The sequence below is a fragment of the Tachypleus tridentatus genome, chromosome 12 (genome assembly GCF_004210375.1).
Source record: "Tachypleus tridentatus isolate NWPU-2018 chromosome 12, ASM421037v1, whole genome shotgun sequence".
In the NCBI taxonomy this organism is placed as follows: Eukaryota; Metazoa; Arthropoda; class Merostomata; order Xiphosura; family Limulidae; genus Tachypleus; species Tachypleus tridentatus.
This window is the reverse complement of record NC_134836.1, coordinates 1,499,888-1,517,796: the sequence shown is the minus strand read 5'-3', so window position 1 is coordinate 1,517,796 and position 17,909 is coordinate 1,499,888. Positions and strand designations below refer to the sequence as shown.

At 35.8% G+C, this 17,909-nt stretch overlaps 1 protein-coding gene across 11 annotated transcripts in view; it reads right to left on the bottom strand.

The window, feature by feature from the left end:
• Positions 1 to 13,905: 13,905 nt before the first annotated feature.
• LOC143235050 (CCR4-NOT transcription complex subunit 3-like) overlaps positions 13,906 to 17,909 on the bottom strand; it is a 79,339-nt gene continuing 75,335 nt past the window's right edge. For all 11 annotated transcript variants that reach the window (XR_013018904.1, XR_013018906.1, XM_076472809.1 and 8 more), the window contains one exon: positions 13,906 to 15,263. Coding sequence is in view for 9 of the 11 variants with exons in the window: in XM_076472809.1 (XP_076328924.1) it covers positions 15,165 to 15,263 (99 nt within the window). In the remaining 2 variants the exon portion in view is untranslated. The remainder of the gene's footprint in view (positions 15,264 to 17,909) is intronic.

Here is a 17,909-nt window from a genome sequence, read left to right as displayed (position 1 = left end):
GTCTCTTTGAGAAAGTACAGAACAATTTTTGGTCAGAAAACTGTCTTACATACATGTCTATCATTACAGTAGACAATGCGTACTCGACTGAGCTTGTAGTGTTCTACAAAACACTTATATTTATAGGTACTATAACTTTCATCTCTGATTATATTAATCCAATCTATTGTTTCTGTGAATCATAAATTGGCTATGTATATTTTTCACCAAAGAGTTTCAGTTCATTTCTATCATAGGCCGTGATGGGTTATAATTTTCACAGTATTTTTTATCTTGGGTATAAATAACACTGCACAACAAAGTTTTTGCTTCTTGAACACTGTTGGGTGTTCCTTATAGATTTTTGGCTACTGAGCACGAAAATCACATCCATATTTGCCCATCAAGTACCGTTTCATTGAAATCTTTAGTTTTCACCAGGACATTGCTACAATGGAAAAACGATATCAGGGCAACTGGAATCCGTCAATGCTTGCTGACTACTGTTGGAAACTGCAACGTGATGCACCGGACATTGAATACACACGAAAATCAGGAGCAAAACACTTTTAATTATGTTGAACTTAATAGCCTATTAGAAACATAAACGCAATTAAATACGTTATTGCCGGTAAACAGTTAACTGTCTATTTCTAAGAGTTCCTTCGTGATGAAGCAAAACCAAAACTATATTTGTGCATGCCAACCAGGTACCTGTCACAATCAGCAAAAACTTTTAAGGAAGCAAAACTTTTAAAAAATATTGTTGTGCAGTGTAACCTAATAATGATCAAATAAGGATCAGAAACAATAACTTGTTATGAGATAGCATTTAGAGCAATGATTCTGAACCTGTGTGCCGCGAGAGATTGGCAGGTGTGCCGCGGTGTTTTTGGAACACATTCAACTTTCTTGGGATTTTACAAGCAAATCGAATACATCAGTTAATAAAAGCTACTATAGAGACACTCTGAAACCTTCCAAAACATTCGATGGTTTTCATTGAATTCGAGCACTGAAAAGTTCATACTTAAATTTTATTCTCAACTGCAACGGTTCGACTGTTAGTTTAATTGTGGCGCAACAAGCACTTCGTACGTCATAAATGATGCATCAAACAATCAAACTGCTTTCTGGAACACGTTCTCATTCTGTGGTAATCTACAGCTACTATGCTGTAGGTAGGAATTTTATATCAACTGCAGAACTTCGTGCTTATCGTGTGTGAATTAGCTTATCATTTATCCATGGAAAAATATTTAAGTAAGTCTGGTGCTGCAAAGGAGAATGTGTTGAGTCAAAAGCAAGGAATCAAACGAAAGTACAAAAACGAATACATCGAATACGGTTATATCGTTTTGGAATCGGAACATTCTCAATAACCATTCTGCCTACTCTGCAATGCCGCTTTATCGAACGAAGCGCTTGTTCCTAGCAAACTGAAGAGACACTTGGGAACAAAGCATTCAGCTGTGAAGGAGAAACCAAAAGAATACTTCGAGAATCTCGCGGCTCAACAACATGAACAATCAAGGAAGCTTGTGAACTACATGAAGCTGTCCGAAAGAGGATTGATTACAAGTTATAAGGTTGCTCAATTGTTGGCAAAAAAAGCGCATGCGGAGGTCGAATCAGTCATTGCGCCAGCGTTAGCAATCATCGTTGAAACTATGCTTGGAACGGATGCCGCCAGAAAGGTTAAACAAATTCCACTGTCCAATGACACAATTTCGCACAGAATTGTAGACTTGTTGTCGGATTTGAAGGATCGAGTTTGCGAACACTTCGAAGCGCCTGAAGTTGAATTGTCTCTGCTATGGTCTCTTCAAGTTGATGAATCTACTGACGTCAGTGGAAAAGTTCAAGTTCTGGCTTTTGTTCGATTCATAAAAGATGGAAAGATCGTAAACGAATATTTATTTTGCAAAGATGTAAAAAGTACAGCGAAAGGCCAGGACATTTTGGAGTTGGAGAATGAAAACATTTTGCTCTTCAAATAACATTGGAATAACTGTGTCAGCGTTTGCACCGATGGCTATCCTTCAATGCAAGGAAAAAAGAAGGGATTCGTCACTCTAGTGCGCCAACAAAATCCAAACATGAGGATTGTTCACTGCAGGATTCACAGAGAGGCGCTCGCTTCCAAATCTTTGCCGAAAGATTTGCAGTCTGTTATGAATCAAGTTATTTAAGTGGTGAATTTCATCAAGTCTCGGCCATTTCAATATCGACTTTTTTCTCTTCTCTGTGAGGCGATGGATTCAGACTACAAATAGCTACTGTATCACACTGAAGTTCGATGGCTTTCGAAAGGAAAGGTGTTAAAGCGTCTTGTCCAACTAAAAACTGAAGGAATTTCTTTCTTGGAGGTTGAGGAAGCAGGTTTTAATTTTTTTTTCATGATGAGATCTGTTGGCTGAAGGTTCAATTTCTCTCCGACTAGTTTGACAAATTAATTTCTCTGAACTTAAGTCTCCAAGGACCATCTGAAAACATTATTACTGCAACGTCCAAACTGAAGGCCTTTGATGAAAAGGTGACGATGTGGAAGAATAAGATCTCGAAAGGAGTCCTTAATTGTTTTCCTTGTGTTAACGAATATCCGTCAAAGAAGAAAATTGTCCCTCAAATTTCGAACACATTAAGCGACCTACAGTCCGCATTAAAACATTACTTCCCGTCACTTGCTGTCGACGAATATAACTGGGCGACCTATCCATTCGGAATCAACGAGACAACAAATCTTACAACTGAGGAGGAAGAACAGCTCATTAATTTATGAAACGACAAATTTTATCAGTCATTGTTTCCCGAAAAGAGCATGGATGATTTGGGATCTCCATTAAAAATTAATATCCTGCAATCAGTTCAAAAGCAGTTGAAGTTCTGCTTTCATTTGCATCTTCGTGGTTTTGCGAAATTGGATTTTCAGCATTGATTGAAATTAAAGCCAGAAAGAGAGAGAGGCTTCTTACAGTCGATGATGATATGCGAGCTTGTTTGTCTACGTTAGAACCTCGCTTCAATTTGATTTGCTCTCGGAAGCAGACACAAGCGTCACATTGAAAGCATATGTAAAAATAAAAAAGTTTTGATTTTTCTGCTATACCACGTAATTGTTAAAAAGCCTTAGAACGACACTCACGGCCAAAGCAAGCGATAGCATTGTCAATGTTCAGATTACATTAATATCGCTTGCTTTGGCCGTGATTTTCGTTCTAAGGCTTTTTAAGTTAACACTTCTGTGTTACGTGTATCTAAACGTGACGCACAATGATATTATTATCGCTTGCTTTGGCCGTAGTTTTCGTTCTAAGGCTTTTAACGCTTGCCGTATAACGTGTACCTAAAAAATCGTTAAGGCTTTCCAGGTGTGCCGCGAAAATTTTCAGATTCTCGTAGGGTGCTGCAAGTCAGAAAAGGTTGAGAATCACTGATCTAGAGAGAAATTAATTCACTCATCCCTTCTTAATTTAAGCTTATTTCCATTAGTTAGAATTAAATCAGTATTGACTGGCTGATGTTCCCATTTAATGTATCCGATGAATTGTGAGATTCAATAGCAATCTAAGGATCTATTATACCAATGAAATTAAAGACATCAGTTCTTTTCGGAAGCAGAGACCTATGGTAATAAATCAAACTCTAGATAATAGACACGAAAAGTTTCATAATGAGACAGTCACTTTATTTCAACATAAAATAATACGGTTTTGTTTGAATCTTGCACAAAGCTACATTAGGGCTATCTGCGCTAGCCGTCCCTATTTAACAGTGTATGACTAGAGCGAAAGCAGCTAGTCATCACCAACTCTTGGGCTACTCTTTTATCAACAAATAGTGGGATTGATCGTCACATTATGACGCCCCCACGGCTGAAAGGGTGAGCACATTGGGTATGACAAAGATTCGAACCCGCGACACTCAGATTACGAGGCGAGTGCCTTAACTACCTGGCCATGCCGGGCAAAATAATGCTGCCTATGAAAGTTATGGCCTGGCATGGCCTAGCGCGTAAGGCTAGCGACTCGTAATCTGAAGGTCGCGGGTTCGCATCCCGGTCGCGCCAAACATGCTTGCCCTCCCAGCCGTGGGGGCGTTATAATGTCACGGTCAATCCCACTATTCGTTGGTAAAAGAGAAGCCCAAGAGTTGGCGGTGGGTGGTGATGACTAGCTGCCTTCCCTCTAGTCTTACACTACTAAATGTGGGACGGCTCGGTGCAGTGGGCTAACAACCTACTCACTTAAATACCTGTTGAAGAATCTGCAAGCGATTGCGGCCCTATGTTCCTTGATGGAATCTAATGGTGATAACTAACTAACTAACTATGAAAGTTAGCTTGAATATGAGCATTCTTCAATCTATGTTCAGTTTTTCTGGTTAGCTAAAGACAACTTCACTCAATCAGGAAAAAAACAAAAACAAATTTGACCGAGAGTCAACTTTGTTTTGAATTATGTTTCCTGAAGTTCTACCGGAAGTTTTCTAAATTACTTCTTAACAAAAAAAAAAATGTACAAAAAGAAAAGCTATACTTTCCAGCAACTCTTTCTCCACTTAAGATTTGTATGTTATATAGTTGTTAAACAAGTATCTAGTAGCTTAAGAAGCACACAGACTATATATAAATAAAGAAATGCCTGGACCAATTCTCTTGGCCACATGTGACTTCCTAAGGACATGAGTAGTACAATGCAAAATCGCATACATTTTACAATTGGTGAAAAAAAAAATCGCACAGATATATAATCATTAAGCAGTTGGTCTACTGTAAAAAACTGAATAATACATTAGACGCAATGCCACATACATTATTATATTTAGTTAATATAGGGCATTGTATAGTGAATTAAAAAATACCTCAAAACCACATGAATGTTCTACATATACACTCTGTTCAACAATAACTTCTACATGCATAGAGAAATATGTATTAATATTTTGAAACACTGCATGTAAAATTGTATTATAAGTCATAGTGAAGTTTAGTTTATAACGTTTGTACGTAATAAAAGTATTTTCCCCAGATATATATATATATATATATATTAGTACAACGTTTTAGCTCATACCTCTATCATAAAGATAATTTCAATTTGAAGGTAGACTGATAGAACACTTGAAGAATAGTAAAATTGAACCGTGTATGCAGTTACGACAGAAAGTGTTTGTACCCCTGCGTCGTGAGTAGGTTTTTCCTCATAACTTAAAAAGTATCACGATTAGGATAATGGAAGTATAGTATGTTATAAATATTATATAAACACACATCTACATAAATTTTTGTATAAATTGAACGACAAATAAACTGTTTATAAACAAATAACCAAACATAGGAGGGGGCAGAAAATGTTCGTGCGTCTACTTTAATGGTCAGTTGTGTAGCCTTTCAGGTGAATTACTTGGCGCAATCTCTCCTCATGATCGTTTGACAGTACTCGACTGGTTGTTTCTTCCATTCTTCTTTACAGAAGGCCTCCAACTCTTGCAAGATTTTCGGATGACACTGATGATCTCTGGTCTCCAACTCATGCCATACGTTTTCAATTGGGTTGAGATCGGGTGACTGCGATGGCCACTCCAGAACGCTTGAGCCAATATTGTTACCTACATATATTCATAAAACACAATCGCCGTTGTTGCTTAACAATTAACATCAAAGAGACATAGGTCTGTAGAACTCAACGTCTTCATTAAGACGGAAGTATGTGTCATGCGTCCCATAGCATCGTACTGAATGCCTTGAAACTCATGCACCGTATTGCCGCTCCCTGTGTAATGCCATTCTATCTTGAGCGTTGACGAAGATTAGACAACCACGTTGATTTCAAGTTACAACAGATCATCAGGAATTTTACTTGATAAATCAAAGGTGTCACAGGTATTTACCCATTAATTTTATTTATCTTTTATTGAAAAGTAAAACATAGCATGCATGTATGTGTATAGGTCAAAATTATGAAGCATTTAGCCAGTGTTGTGTCCTCTGTGAGATCATTTTGCATTGTGTATCAGCCATCCAAAATTGTACTGATGATTGTGGCATACACTTAAAATTGTGACTTACAATCCAATTAATGTTATACTTATGATTAGATAATAACCTTACATGTTAACTGACCAAATATTTCTAAACAATTCTAGAATGAATTTTAAAATTGTCATTGGGCTGTTTAGAAGTGCCTAATTTAATGTAATGTAGTAGTTGATGAAAACTGCATTGAAAACCCAGTTCAAAATAGCACACCTTTCTGAAATGTACCTTGGTATTTACATTATTATAATTTACCATCTATACTTCGTATTGATGGCATTTTGGAAAGCCCCTCCACAGTTTACCTCAGCCCCATCCCCCCCTAGCGCCGTCACTGGTCATTGTCGTACTGGGAGATCTAACGACGCCTAAGCCGCAACTTCGGAGCATCATTCTTGGTATAAATGCCTAATATATCAACGTACTCTTCTTTTTTCATGATTCCATTGACGCGGTGAAGGCTGCCTACACCAGAGAAGCTGAAGGAACCCCATAGCATGATCGAGCCATCTCGTGTTTAACTGTAAGGACGGTGTTCTTTGGAAGCTTTTGTTCCCCCTTCTTACAGAAAATATTGCGAACATCATTGTGGCCGAAAAGCTCGATTTTAGTCTCGTCTGACCAAAGAATATTCTTCCAATAGATAAATGGTTTATTTACATGCTTTCTTGCATACCTCAATCGTGCTTCTAAATGAACAGGCTTTAAATATGGAGTTTTACGAGGACGGCATGCTTTGAACACAGAAGAGCGTAACATGTTCGTAACTGTAGAGGTGCTTACTTCAACCCCAGTTTCCCTTACTAGTTTCTGTATGCCATTACGTGTTAAACGAGGGTTCCAACTAACTTCTCTGAGAACCTTCCTCTTGGTTTTTTCTGGAATTTTGGTAGGGCGTCCGGAACGTGGGAGGTTAGCAGTTGATCCTGTAAGCTAAAAATTGGCAATTATGCTTTGAACAGTTTATTTTGGCACATTAAGTTGTGTAGCAATACCGGAAAGAGACACACGAAACTTGTATTTTACAGTAATTCGGCTTTTTAAATCACTGGACAGTTGTTTCCTGTTCGCCATGATGACCAAGCAGATAATGACGGAGACGGCGCTAAATTGCCGGAAGTACATGTCTAGTTCTGGAATGGTATAATGTAGATTATTCGCCATACTAAACAAACTTTTAACGGGAATATCAGTTTTTTCACACGTTCAGAACTGTTCGAACACTTTCTGCTCCTCCTGTTTTTTGGTTATTTGTTTATAAACAGTTTATTTGTCGTTTAATTTACATAAAAATGTATGTAGATGTGTGTTAGTTTTATATTTATATTATACGTCTATAAGCCTAATGGTTATACTTTTTACGTTATAAGCAAAAAACTACTCGGGACGCACACTTTCTGTCGTAACTATATTTCCACAGCACATCACAATTTGCACAAGCAGAAACACTTATCTTCTCAAGCCCAATCTTGTCAGCATTGCCAGAATTACAGTTAATTTGTTGCACAACTGAAACTTCCTCATATAATCCACAGTAGGCTCCGTTTTTAAAATACCACTGGTTGAACTAAGATCAGAAACATCTAATCTTATTTGGTCAGCAACAGCTGCAAGTGAAAGTCATAGACGTTTCTTGCTCTTATTAGTCATAGTAAATATCGTACACTCTAGCTGAGGAAGTAGTTCATGAAAACCTGAAGTACATCATACATGAGATTCATTAAGGCCCTGGCTGCTCTCACATCCAATCAAAGCTCAGCCTCATACTCGTTCATAATTTTGTATCAAGTCTATGGTTGGCCTCAGACAAGGTCTGGAGAAGATCACCACAATGTGTAAGGATGTGCATCATCATTGTATCCTACGTTCCAACTCAGCTATTATACATGACCTCCAGATGTCGACAGTGACCCGACTGTTTAGGAGCTTCTGAACACTTCGAAAGCCTGCAGTCTCAGTGAAGTGGTAGTATGGCACCAAGCGGTCTTCATTCTACCATATGCACCTCACCTCTTTTGCTGATCAGGAGATTAACCAGTATTTGGCATTGTATGAAATAATCATAAAATGCTTGGGTGTTTCATAGATACACCCCAGTTGGTGTTGAGAAGTTTATACTGGGCACTGCTTTTATGTACTCCAATATGTAAAGGATGGCCGGTAGATATTAACTTAAGAGAGGCAGCTCGTATTTAACCTAGCTATCAAATTCTTCACTCAGATAAACTGTAAACGTAACTTTCATTATGGCTGACAAGAGCTATCAGTCGAGGAAAATGTCTTTCAAACACCTTTTGGAATCTCAGACTGTGTTCGCATTTCAACCACAATTTCCTCCTTGCCAATTTTAAGTTTAATATGATCTTAGGAAAGTAAAAACTCAAACATAGGTGTAAATAAAAAAAAAAAGGACTCTTTACTTGACACTTGAATACTGACAACTTACTTGAATGTAGTGTACAGAAATTACCTGCTGGGGCAGGAAAATGTTCACCTTCAATCTACAAAAACAGGATTTTTTTTATCTACTTTACAATATAACACTATCTGTACCACTTTTTCAAAACAGACCAAATTCTAGTTCAGTATCCTACAATTTTAAGCTATTTACATCAGTTACAGTTTTCAATATAATTATTTGAAAGATTAGTTTCAGGATCATAATAGTTTGTACAAACAAGTAAACTTTTCTCATAGAAATACTCCATACCCATTAACCATAAGAAGGATTAAAGTAATATTATATATAGTTAATTACATCATGTTCGCAAGGAACACATGCATACAAATTTTGAAAAACATATCACCGAGTTAAAATATTCATAAAAGGGTAAACACTTCATAGCTTTCAAATGCCACATTCACATAAACTTTTCTAACTCCTCACTATACAGGATCTGTAGTTTAAAATACAATTTTTACAATGAAAATGTGTCTAATAAGCTTCTTTGTTACTTCCATAATGTATCTAAACTAAGTTACAAGAAAACTATTGTTTAAAATACTCCATTATGATATTTCAAAAATCACAATAATAAGGTTCATATAATTTAATCTTTCCAAATAATCTGTCAGTTCAGTTACTTTCTGTGCCAAGTTTGTCAAAGTATATTTTTATTCGTATGTATTTTATAAAACTCTGCCTGCTGGTGTCTTGCACTTAGTTACCATCACATAAATAATAATAACAATGATATAAAATTTATTTATATCTTATAACAGGTACGTTACATAGCTAAATAAGTTTTCTACTGCTGAAATTAAATATTTAATCCTGGACAAATAGATTTAGGAATATTAAAGTTGTGATTATTTTAGTACAAATAAACTGCTTTAATCTCTAGAAACTGATTTTAGAAAGCTTTTTTGCTGACTTATGGTACTTATTCTAAGTGAGTTTGTAACTAATTTATTATTTGTTTCCAGTACATTATCAAGCTTTAACATGAGCTGCTTATCATCAGTCCTAAAAGAATACAGTCCAAAATGACAGTTACACCCTTGTGCAAATTAATTGAAACAAGACGAAAAATTACGATTTTTCAATTTTTTTGCGTTTTATTTCTGAGAATCCAAAAATTACTCACAAATTAATACATGATATGACCGCCTTTATTTTTCAGAAGATCATTAATCCGCTTTGGCATCGAGTCCACGAGTTGACTGTAATCTTTACTAACTTTTTGGATCGCAGTACCACACCTATTTTATGGCCTCAATTAGCTTATCTTTCGTTGTACAGTCTTTTCCCCGAAGTCTTTCTTTACAAATCGCCCAAAGATTTTCAATAGGATTTAGGTCCAAAGAGTTTCCAGGCCAGTCCAGCACCTTTATTCGCGTTGTAGTCATAAAATTCTTCACAAGTTTCGATGTGTGGCACGGAGCCAGATCTTGCTGAAAAATGCCAGATCCATCTGGAAATCTCTTTTTCATTTCTGGAGCGACTCTTTTCTGCGAAACTTCGATGTACTGTGGTCGTCGCATCATACCTTCTACGATATGTAAGACTCCGACGCCATAGTAGCTGAAAAAGCCCCAAACATTTTCTTCAAGGGATGTTTTACGAAATGACTGATGTGAGATTCTCGAAGTTTCTCACCTAGAGATCTGCGAACATGCAAACTTCTTTGACCCTGTATGAAGAAATGAGTCTCGTCACTGAATAACACCTTCCTCCATTGTTCTTGCGTCCAGTTCTTGTACTTCGGACCCCATTGATACCGTTTTTTCTTCATTGCGTTGGTTTGTTTGTTTTTACTGGTCTCCTTGCTCTTCTAACGCAATTTCGAATGACGTATTATTCTTCAAAATTTCGTCATATATCCCAAAAATAGATCGACCGTACTGCAAAACACAGTTAATGACGCCATCTGTGTGAAAAAATGACTATTAAAGGAAATCAGCGGGTCCAGCGAGCCTACACTGGCCGCCATAATGAAAATATTGTAAAATGACCATTTGTTTCAATTACTTTGCACAAGGATGTAGTACCTAACAACAATACAATTACCAAGTGTTTCTTAAATCTGCCATAAGACACCATACACAAAATACTAATATAAAAACATTGACTATTCTCTACACTGTGAAATTACACCACATCGCCAAACACGTATCCACGATCACAAGCATCATTACACCATCTCTTTTTGTTTTATAACTAGTTTACTGATTCTTCTTTTGGGTAACTCAATTTTGTTTCTCAAATTAATAATGTCAATTCTGCCTATTTCCCCGTGACAATAAAACCTCCATATTAGTTAAATAATATCCTCCACAACGTTTTTCATACCAATTCTGCTGGTAAGAGAGAGGGTTTCATTTGAAACTTCAACCTTAGTTTATTTGGCATCAAGTCCAGAAACTCCTTCTTTCAAAATCATTTCTCCACTGGTGAGACAAATCTTCTAATGCCTTAGATGTGTGAAATTTATTTTTTCTTTCTCAGATCAGCATTTTAGGCCTCCAAACTAGCAATTCTTATAGATGGTATTCTGGATATCTTTGTTTTAATGTAATTCATCTACCAATTTTGTTTTTTTTTCTATAAAAATTTCCAAACATTGTTGCTCCATTTTCAGCTAGTGATAAACGATCCATAGAAATCATGAGAAATCAGTTATAACAATTATCCAACAGTGCACAGATTTCTTCATTACATATCATTGTATTCCTTCCATTTCATCAACTACAAACTGATATTTTATGATAAAAGTTATAACTGAAGAGTAACTTTCAACCTTTTCCTCTGCATGAGGCTGGGGCAAGGATTCTCTTCCACAATCCTACTGGTATATCTCATTAGAAAAGTAAGCACATAAAAAAATTATAATCATTCACTTTGAGCATTTCTCCTACAGTTCAGCAAATCCATGGTTCACACTGAACTCCATTACTAATATTTCCACAAATATACGAGGGCTGTTCAAAAAATACGCGGACTGTTTGAATTGCGCGGCTCCAGTTGGTTCCAGGGGAATCCGCTTGGTGTCGCTAGGTTCGCACAGATCAGCTGATTACGACGCCATTTCCCGATTGCAGATATCTTCATTTGTGTATTAGCTACGCGGTTTTAAGTGAAGTGCGATTTTTTCATTTGGTGGATTTCAGAATGAATGACCTGAAGGAGCAACGATTCACTGTGAAATTTTGTGTTAAACGTGGAAACTCTGCGACTGAAACTTTTGTTATGCTTAACACGGCTTACGGTGATGTTGCTATGAAGCGTACGGCATGTTTCAAGTGGCATGAACGTTTTAAGGATGGTCGACAGTCCATTGAAGATGATGAGCGTCCTGGACGTCCTTCCACGTCAACTGACGACCCACACGTCGACAAAATCAACACCCTGGTGCGGGCAAATCGACGTCTGACTGTCAGGGAGCTTGCTGAAGAGTGTGGGATATCAGTTGGATCTTGTTACGAGATTTTGACCGAAAAATTGAAGATGCACCGCGTTGCTGCGAAATTCAGCCCTCAGAACTCGTGAGTTTTTGGCCAAGCACTCGATCAGTGTTCTTCCCCACCCCCCTACTCACATGACCTTGCTCCCTGCGATTTTTTCTTGTTCCCCAAACTCAAAAGACCCTTGAAAGGAAAAAGATTTGAGACGATTCCCGAGATTAAGGCAAATGCGACGAAGGAGCTGGAGGACATTACAAAAAGAAGCGTACCAGGACTGTTTCAACAAGTGGAAACACCGTTGGGATAAGTGTGTGCGTTGGGGAGGAGAGTACTTTGAAGGGGTCCCAGACCTGTAATTTCTAAATAAAATACATTTTGTTTTATGACGTCAGTCCGCGTATTTTTTGAACAGACCTCGTATATATTTACCTTTTAACAGTTTGAAATTCCTTATTGTTATCTCATGTTATTACTTTGTTTTTTACAGTCACAAAAAAAACACACTTGGCAATTAGAAATATAAATTTAACATGGTGTCTTTAATGTGTATGTGATTTAATTAAGTCTCTGACAATATACTGTTTTTACAAAAATGTATTTCACATTCAGGTGACTTTTCTTGGGGTTCTATATTACTATATATATTTTCCATCTGCAGAATAATTCATAGCAAAAAGTGTATGTTTTACGAAATAAATTAAATTTCCTGTTTTTTTTATCCTTTTTTTGTCATATGATGAATTGTGTAAAATATAAATAATTCAGAATAAGCTCATTTTATGAACTATACCAAGGTCTCCCCGACTTTTGCTTATCACAGCTCCCCTTTCTGTCAGTTATCATTCTGTGATCTCAACCTATATTATCACATCAAATAGTAAAATATTATAAATTTATTAAAACAAGAAATGCAACTTATTCAATCTGATTTTGAATAATTCCTGTTTGAGAACTGTTTATAATAGTAACGTTCGTAACCCTATGGAAAACGATGTTCTGTATTATCATCTGTACTAGAATATGTATTAGTTCAAAGGAAGCTGACAATTATACATCTTTTTTACTCTTAATTATCAATGAATATATATCTACTTTTTACAGCATGTCTTCACAAATGGTAAATGAATTGATTTGTAGAAATAAATCTGACACATAAAGAAAGAAATCATATTCAATTTAACTTTTCATACACGTGAAGCACAGTAAATCTGATGTTATGGTTTATTTTAATATGGAATTACCATTTTGGGTTATACTGTAAATAGCTATAGGCTAACTGTTACTCTTGCACTTAGAAATAACAGCATATTTAGACAAAAAATAGATCTGCTTTAGGTATAAAATAATACTTTTCCAACAAGCAACAGAATGCTTAATTTTTTCTATACCACATTTTTATTGTTTTACTGACATTCTTATAAATAAATTACTGATCAACATTTTGCTCATGCTTGGGTTTTCCAATATACATTTAATGTGTTATCTTCACAAATCAATTGTTTTTATATACAACATTCCACATTTGTTGTAACATTTTCTTTGTTCTGTTCTTCTAATAAGAAATTTTTAGATTTTTTTTCTTAATATCTGTGGTCCAGAATGGGGACAGTAACTGATATATCAATCACTGACATCAAAAGAAAACAAGCATGTTAATATTAAAATATCCCAATCTTGATGCAAGAAATAGATGCCTTGATGATGCAATGCGTAAATTTCTATTAAACATTACATGCTTGGAAGGTTGTTTTTAATGTTGTTGTACTAGTTAGATACCTTAACCATAAACAAAAACACCTACTGATATTTGGTAACTAACATTTGTGAAAAATAAAAAGTTTAAAATAATTGTTTAAAAGGTGAAGAATATAACTACGTATTAGCTAACATAATGAGGTACTTTTTTAATCACTCTATGTTCTTGTGTCAAAACTTTTCTTTATTTACATTTTTTTGTGAAAACAGATCAAGGAATAAAACACAGCTGCACAGACAAAGGATAATTTTATTTTGCCTTTACCCAGCAGGACTTTCAGTCTGTGTGTGGGGGTAACCCCTTTGCTATTTACACTGACATTCAGAGATTTGTGGAGAGGCTACACTCCACATCTACTTCTGGGCTTGCTGTACAAAGTTGTGTACAGTAAAAATAAACAAAAATGTATTCCAGAATCATTCTAGCTTACGTTCTTAAACCTACAGAGAAAAGGTATTTTCCACAATAATCAACAATAGCTATCTAAAAACTTTTAGAAATATAAGAGACTTCTAGTGGCAAGAGGTCAGTCACCTAAATCAATTCAGATTCGTTACATCACTATACCACTCTAAAGGTTTCTGGACATCAAAGATAAATCATAAAATTAATCAAAGACTTAACTCTTCATGAAATAAAATATGCTAATTCTAACTTAATATCTCCAGGAGTTATATTTAAGTAGAACTTAGTTAAGTTTTTTTAACACACACACACACACATACAAACCTAAATATACTCTCTCCCACTTTTATATCTTTATGGCTGACTGACCTTTTAAGACCACATATTTTCTAATGGCTATTACATGTTTTGCTTTCTCATTTACTTTACAAGTGTGTAAAACCCCCCAGTCCCAATTATATTTACACGATTGCCCAGAATTGACCGTGCAAAGCTCCAGCTGAATGTAAGGCAAAACTTGTTTCCTCTGATGGGCCATAGTTTTACAAATTAATTACAAACTTTTAACTTACACAAGGCATTTTAAAAATGGATCACTGATTTTGCTTCACAGCCAGTTTTCTCTTTAAATATAGTGTATGTTACTACACTAGAGATTTAATGATAGCATTTGTTGTGTTTTGCTATCTGTTTTGAGTCTCACCTGAGACAAAGTGGACCCTGCAACAGAAACCCTGGACTACATGACATAACATACCAGCAAACATCGCTTTGCCTTGCTATACCAGATTGAGCGAACAACATTCTAGACGCATTGTCATCACAAAACAAATACAGCAGTGGGATCATCTGTCTAGGAAACACTTTCTTACATGTTCATCAAAGTAGACGAAAAAGCCTCACAAAATCTGTTACAGTTGCTGGAAGTTTAAAAACCTAGAAAAGGCAAAAGAAGCCCAGCCTTGAAACAGATGGTCAGGCTTTTCCTGGACTCCAAACCCATCACCAAAGTGGCCTTTACTTCCTGGGAAACCATTGCAGGACAAGTTCTTTGCCAGTTCTTAATCTACTTCATAGGATTATTCAGTTAAGATCACGATCTTCTAAGAACCTGTATTCAAATGTAAAGCCCTCCTTCTTCCTTTGGCCCCATTTCTCATAATCAAAGTAAATATATGTGCCCTAGAAAAACAAAAAAAGAAAAATTTCACTTATGAAACAGTAAGATACAAAACAATAATCTGTGTCTCAGAACAGCTGTTATGGGTATTTAACACTGTTATTGATAAGGAGATAACAACATTTTGACCTTCCAATGTCATTTTCAAGTTAAGAAAAACCTTAAATACTTCAACCTTCTTCGGTCATCGTCAGGTTCACAAAGAAAGAAAGAGGTAACTGACCGATAGCTGACCACATGTTCGAAGGGGGTTGTGTAACTGAGTGTAGGAATGTAGAGGGCGTTCTTAGATGTTGATAATATTTATTGATATAGGTATAACGGTGTTCCTTTGTACTGGTTTATTTTGGGCTTGAGTTGTAGAAGTAAGGCTTCTTTAATTTTGCGTTTGTTTATACTTGTTTCTTTATTTAGTATTTGGGTGTTTTCTATGGTTATGTTGTGTTTATTTGATATGTAAACATTATTTATCAAATATAATGTGGTAACTGCCACGACTTCTATATTGGAGAAACAAGTAGAAAAATGGAAACCAGATTCAAAGAATATAAAAAGTCACATTTACACATTTTCAAACACTGCAGATCAAATAAACACAACATAACCATAGAAAACATCCAAATACTAAATAAAGTAACAAACATAAACAAATGCAAAATTAAAGAAGCCTTACTTATACAACTCAAGCCCAAAAGAAACCAATACAAAGGAACACCTTTATACCTATATTAATAAATATAATCAAACATCTAAGCATGCCTTCTACATTCCTACACTCAATTACACAACCCCCTTCAAACATGTGGTCAGCTATCGGTCAGTTACCTTTCTTTCTTTCTTTGTGAACCTGATGATGACCGAAGAAGGTAGAAACGTTGTTTGCTCCTCTACATAAAAATTTTGTCAACCAAAATCAGCCATTTTTACATATATAAAGTTGTTATTTACGTATTTTATGATTTAAGTATAGTAAATAATAAAGTTTAAGATGTGGCTTTTCAATATATTTTTCACTCTGAGGTTCAGGACTTCCATATTTATACCTACAAGTTGACAGATTGTATTTAAAAAAATAAGAACAGAATCTTGCAAGAATCACTTTTGAACCACGTGGTACAATTTACTGATTTGTGAAAAAAACAAATATACACAAATAAATACATTTGGTTACAAAGAAATAGTTTGTATCTAAAGTAATTTATACAATCATACAATTTCTTTAATAACACCCTAAGTAAATGCATACTTGATCTATCTCTATTTAATAGCAAAATAATGTAACTGATGCTTTCATTCAGGTTGAAAGAGAACTAGTGTATTCCACTGTTTGAACTTTATGTACTTTAGTTATTAGCAGACCCTATTTTTATTACCCTTTCTTTAATGCCTAATCAGATGCTACCAGGATTTTGTTGAAGACAGAAAACTCCTTCATTGTTGCCAAAACAGAGGAGGAAGAGTTGAGTCCAGAAACAGAAAGTTCAATTATGCTATGTAACAAAATGTTTATGTTTTCTTGTTTCTGGGGAGAAAGTGTTATTTCCCAATTGCTTATGCCTAAAGTAAATGGAAAAGACCTATTTTGCTCTTCATACTTTGCTTTTGTGACCTGGGGTAATGAAATTTTCAAATTTACCCATTTTCCAGAATGCTCCAGGTAGATTCAGTGCTGAGTTGCTGACAGAAAATTTTCTTGAACTTACAAGGATTTTCAAGAACTTTCTAGAACATTCCATTGTAATATATATATACAAGGGCTCACTACTCATCACTTTAATTTAATTCTAGCTGCCTAAGTGAATACATAGACCTATCCAATGAGGCTTTACCAAGTTTCCCTGTTATCTTTGTCTCTGGGACAGCAGTAACACCACAGCACACTACAACAGAAAGCACTGGCCACAATAGACAGAGTTCTCTGTCAGGAGGCACAATGTCAAGTGTGAGCCACTAGTGGACCTCAAGAAGGTGTTGTTCCCACCATTGCACATAAAATTGGGTCTTATGAAACAATTTGTTACAGCCCTTTGATAAGGAGCCTTCAAGTACCTTCAAGACTTCTTCCCTTAGCTGTCTGAGGCAAAGGTCAAAGCTGGTGTCTTTGATGAACTACAAATAAAGATCCTGGAGTACACGGAATTTCCCAAAAAGCTCAGTTGGAAGTAAAAAAAGCTTGGGGCAGCTTTGTCGCAGTGGTTCAGGGCTTTTTGAGTAAGACCAAAAACTATGTGGAACTGGTTGAGGCTCTGGTCCATATCTTTAATGCTTATCTTGATAAATTCAAGGAGAATATGGGAGCGTACTCAGACGAGCAAGGCAAGCGCTTCTACCAAGATATACTGGACTTTGAACGCTGCTACCAAGGAGCGTATAATGAAAACATAATGGGAGACTATATTTGGGGACTGATAGTGAAAGTGAGTTACATTACAGTCGCAAATCTTGAAAAACGACTCACTTGTAAAAATTTTTGTTCATTTATGTATAACTTTATAGTATAAATACATGTAAATCTTGATTTATATAGTTTTATTCACACCTCATGTAAATGAAAAGGTGCAAATTTGTCCATTTTTTACATAGAAAACAGGTTAATTTCTAAATTTCATTATCCAGGTCACAAAAGTAAAGTTTGAGTTGAAGGGAAT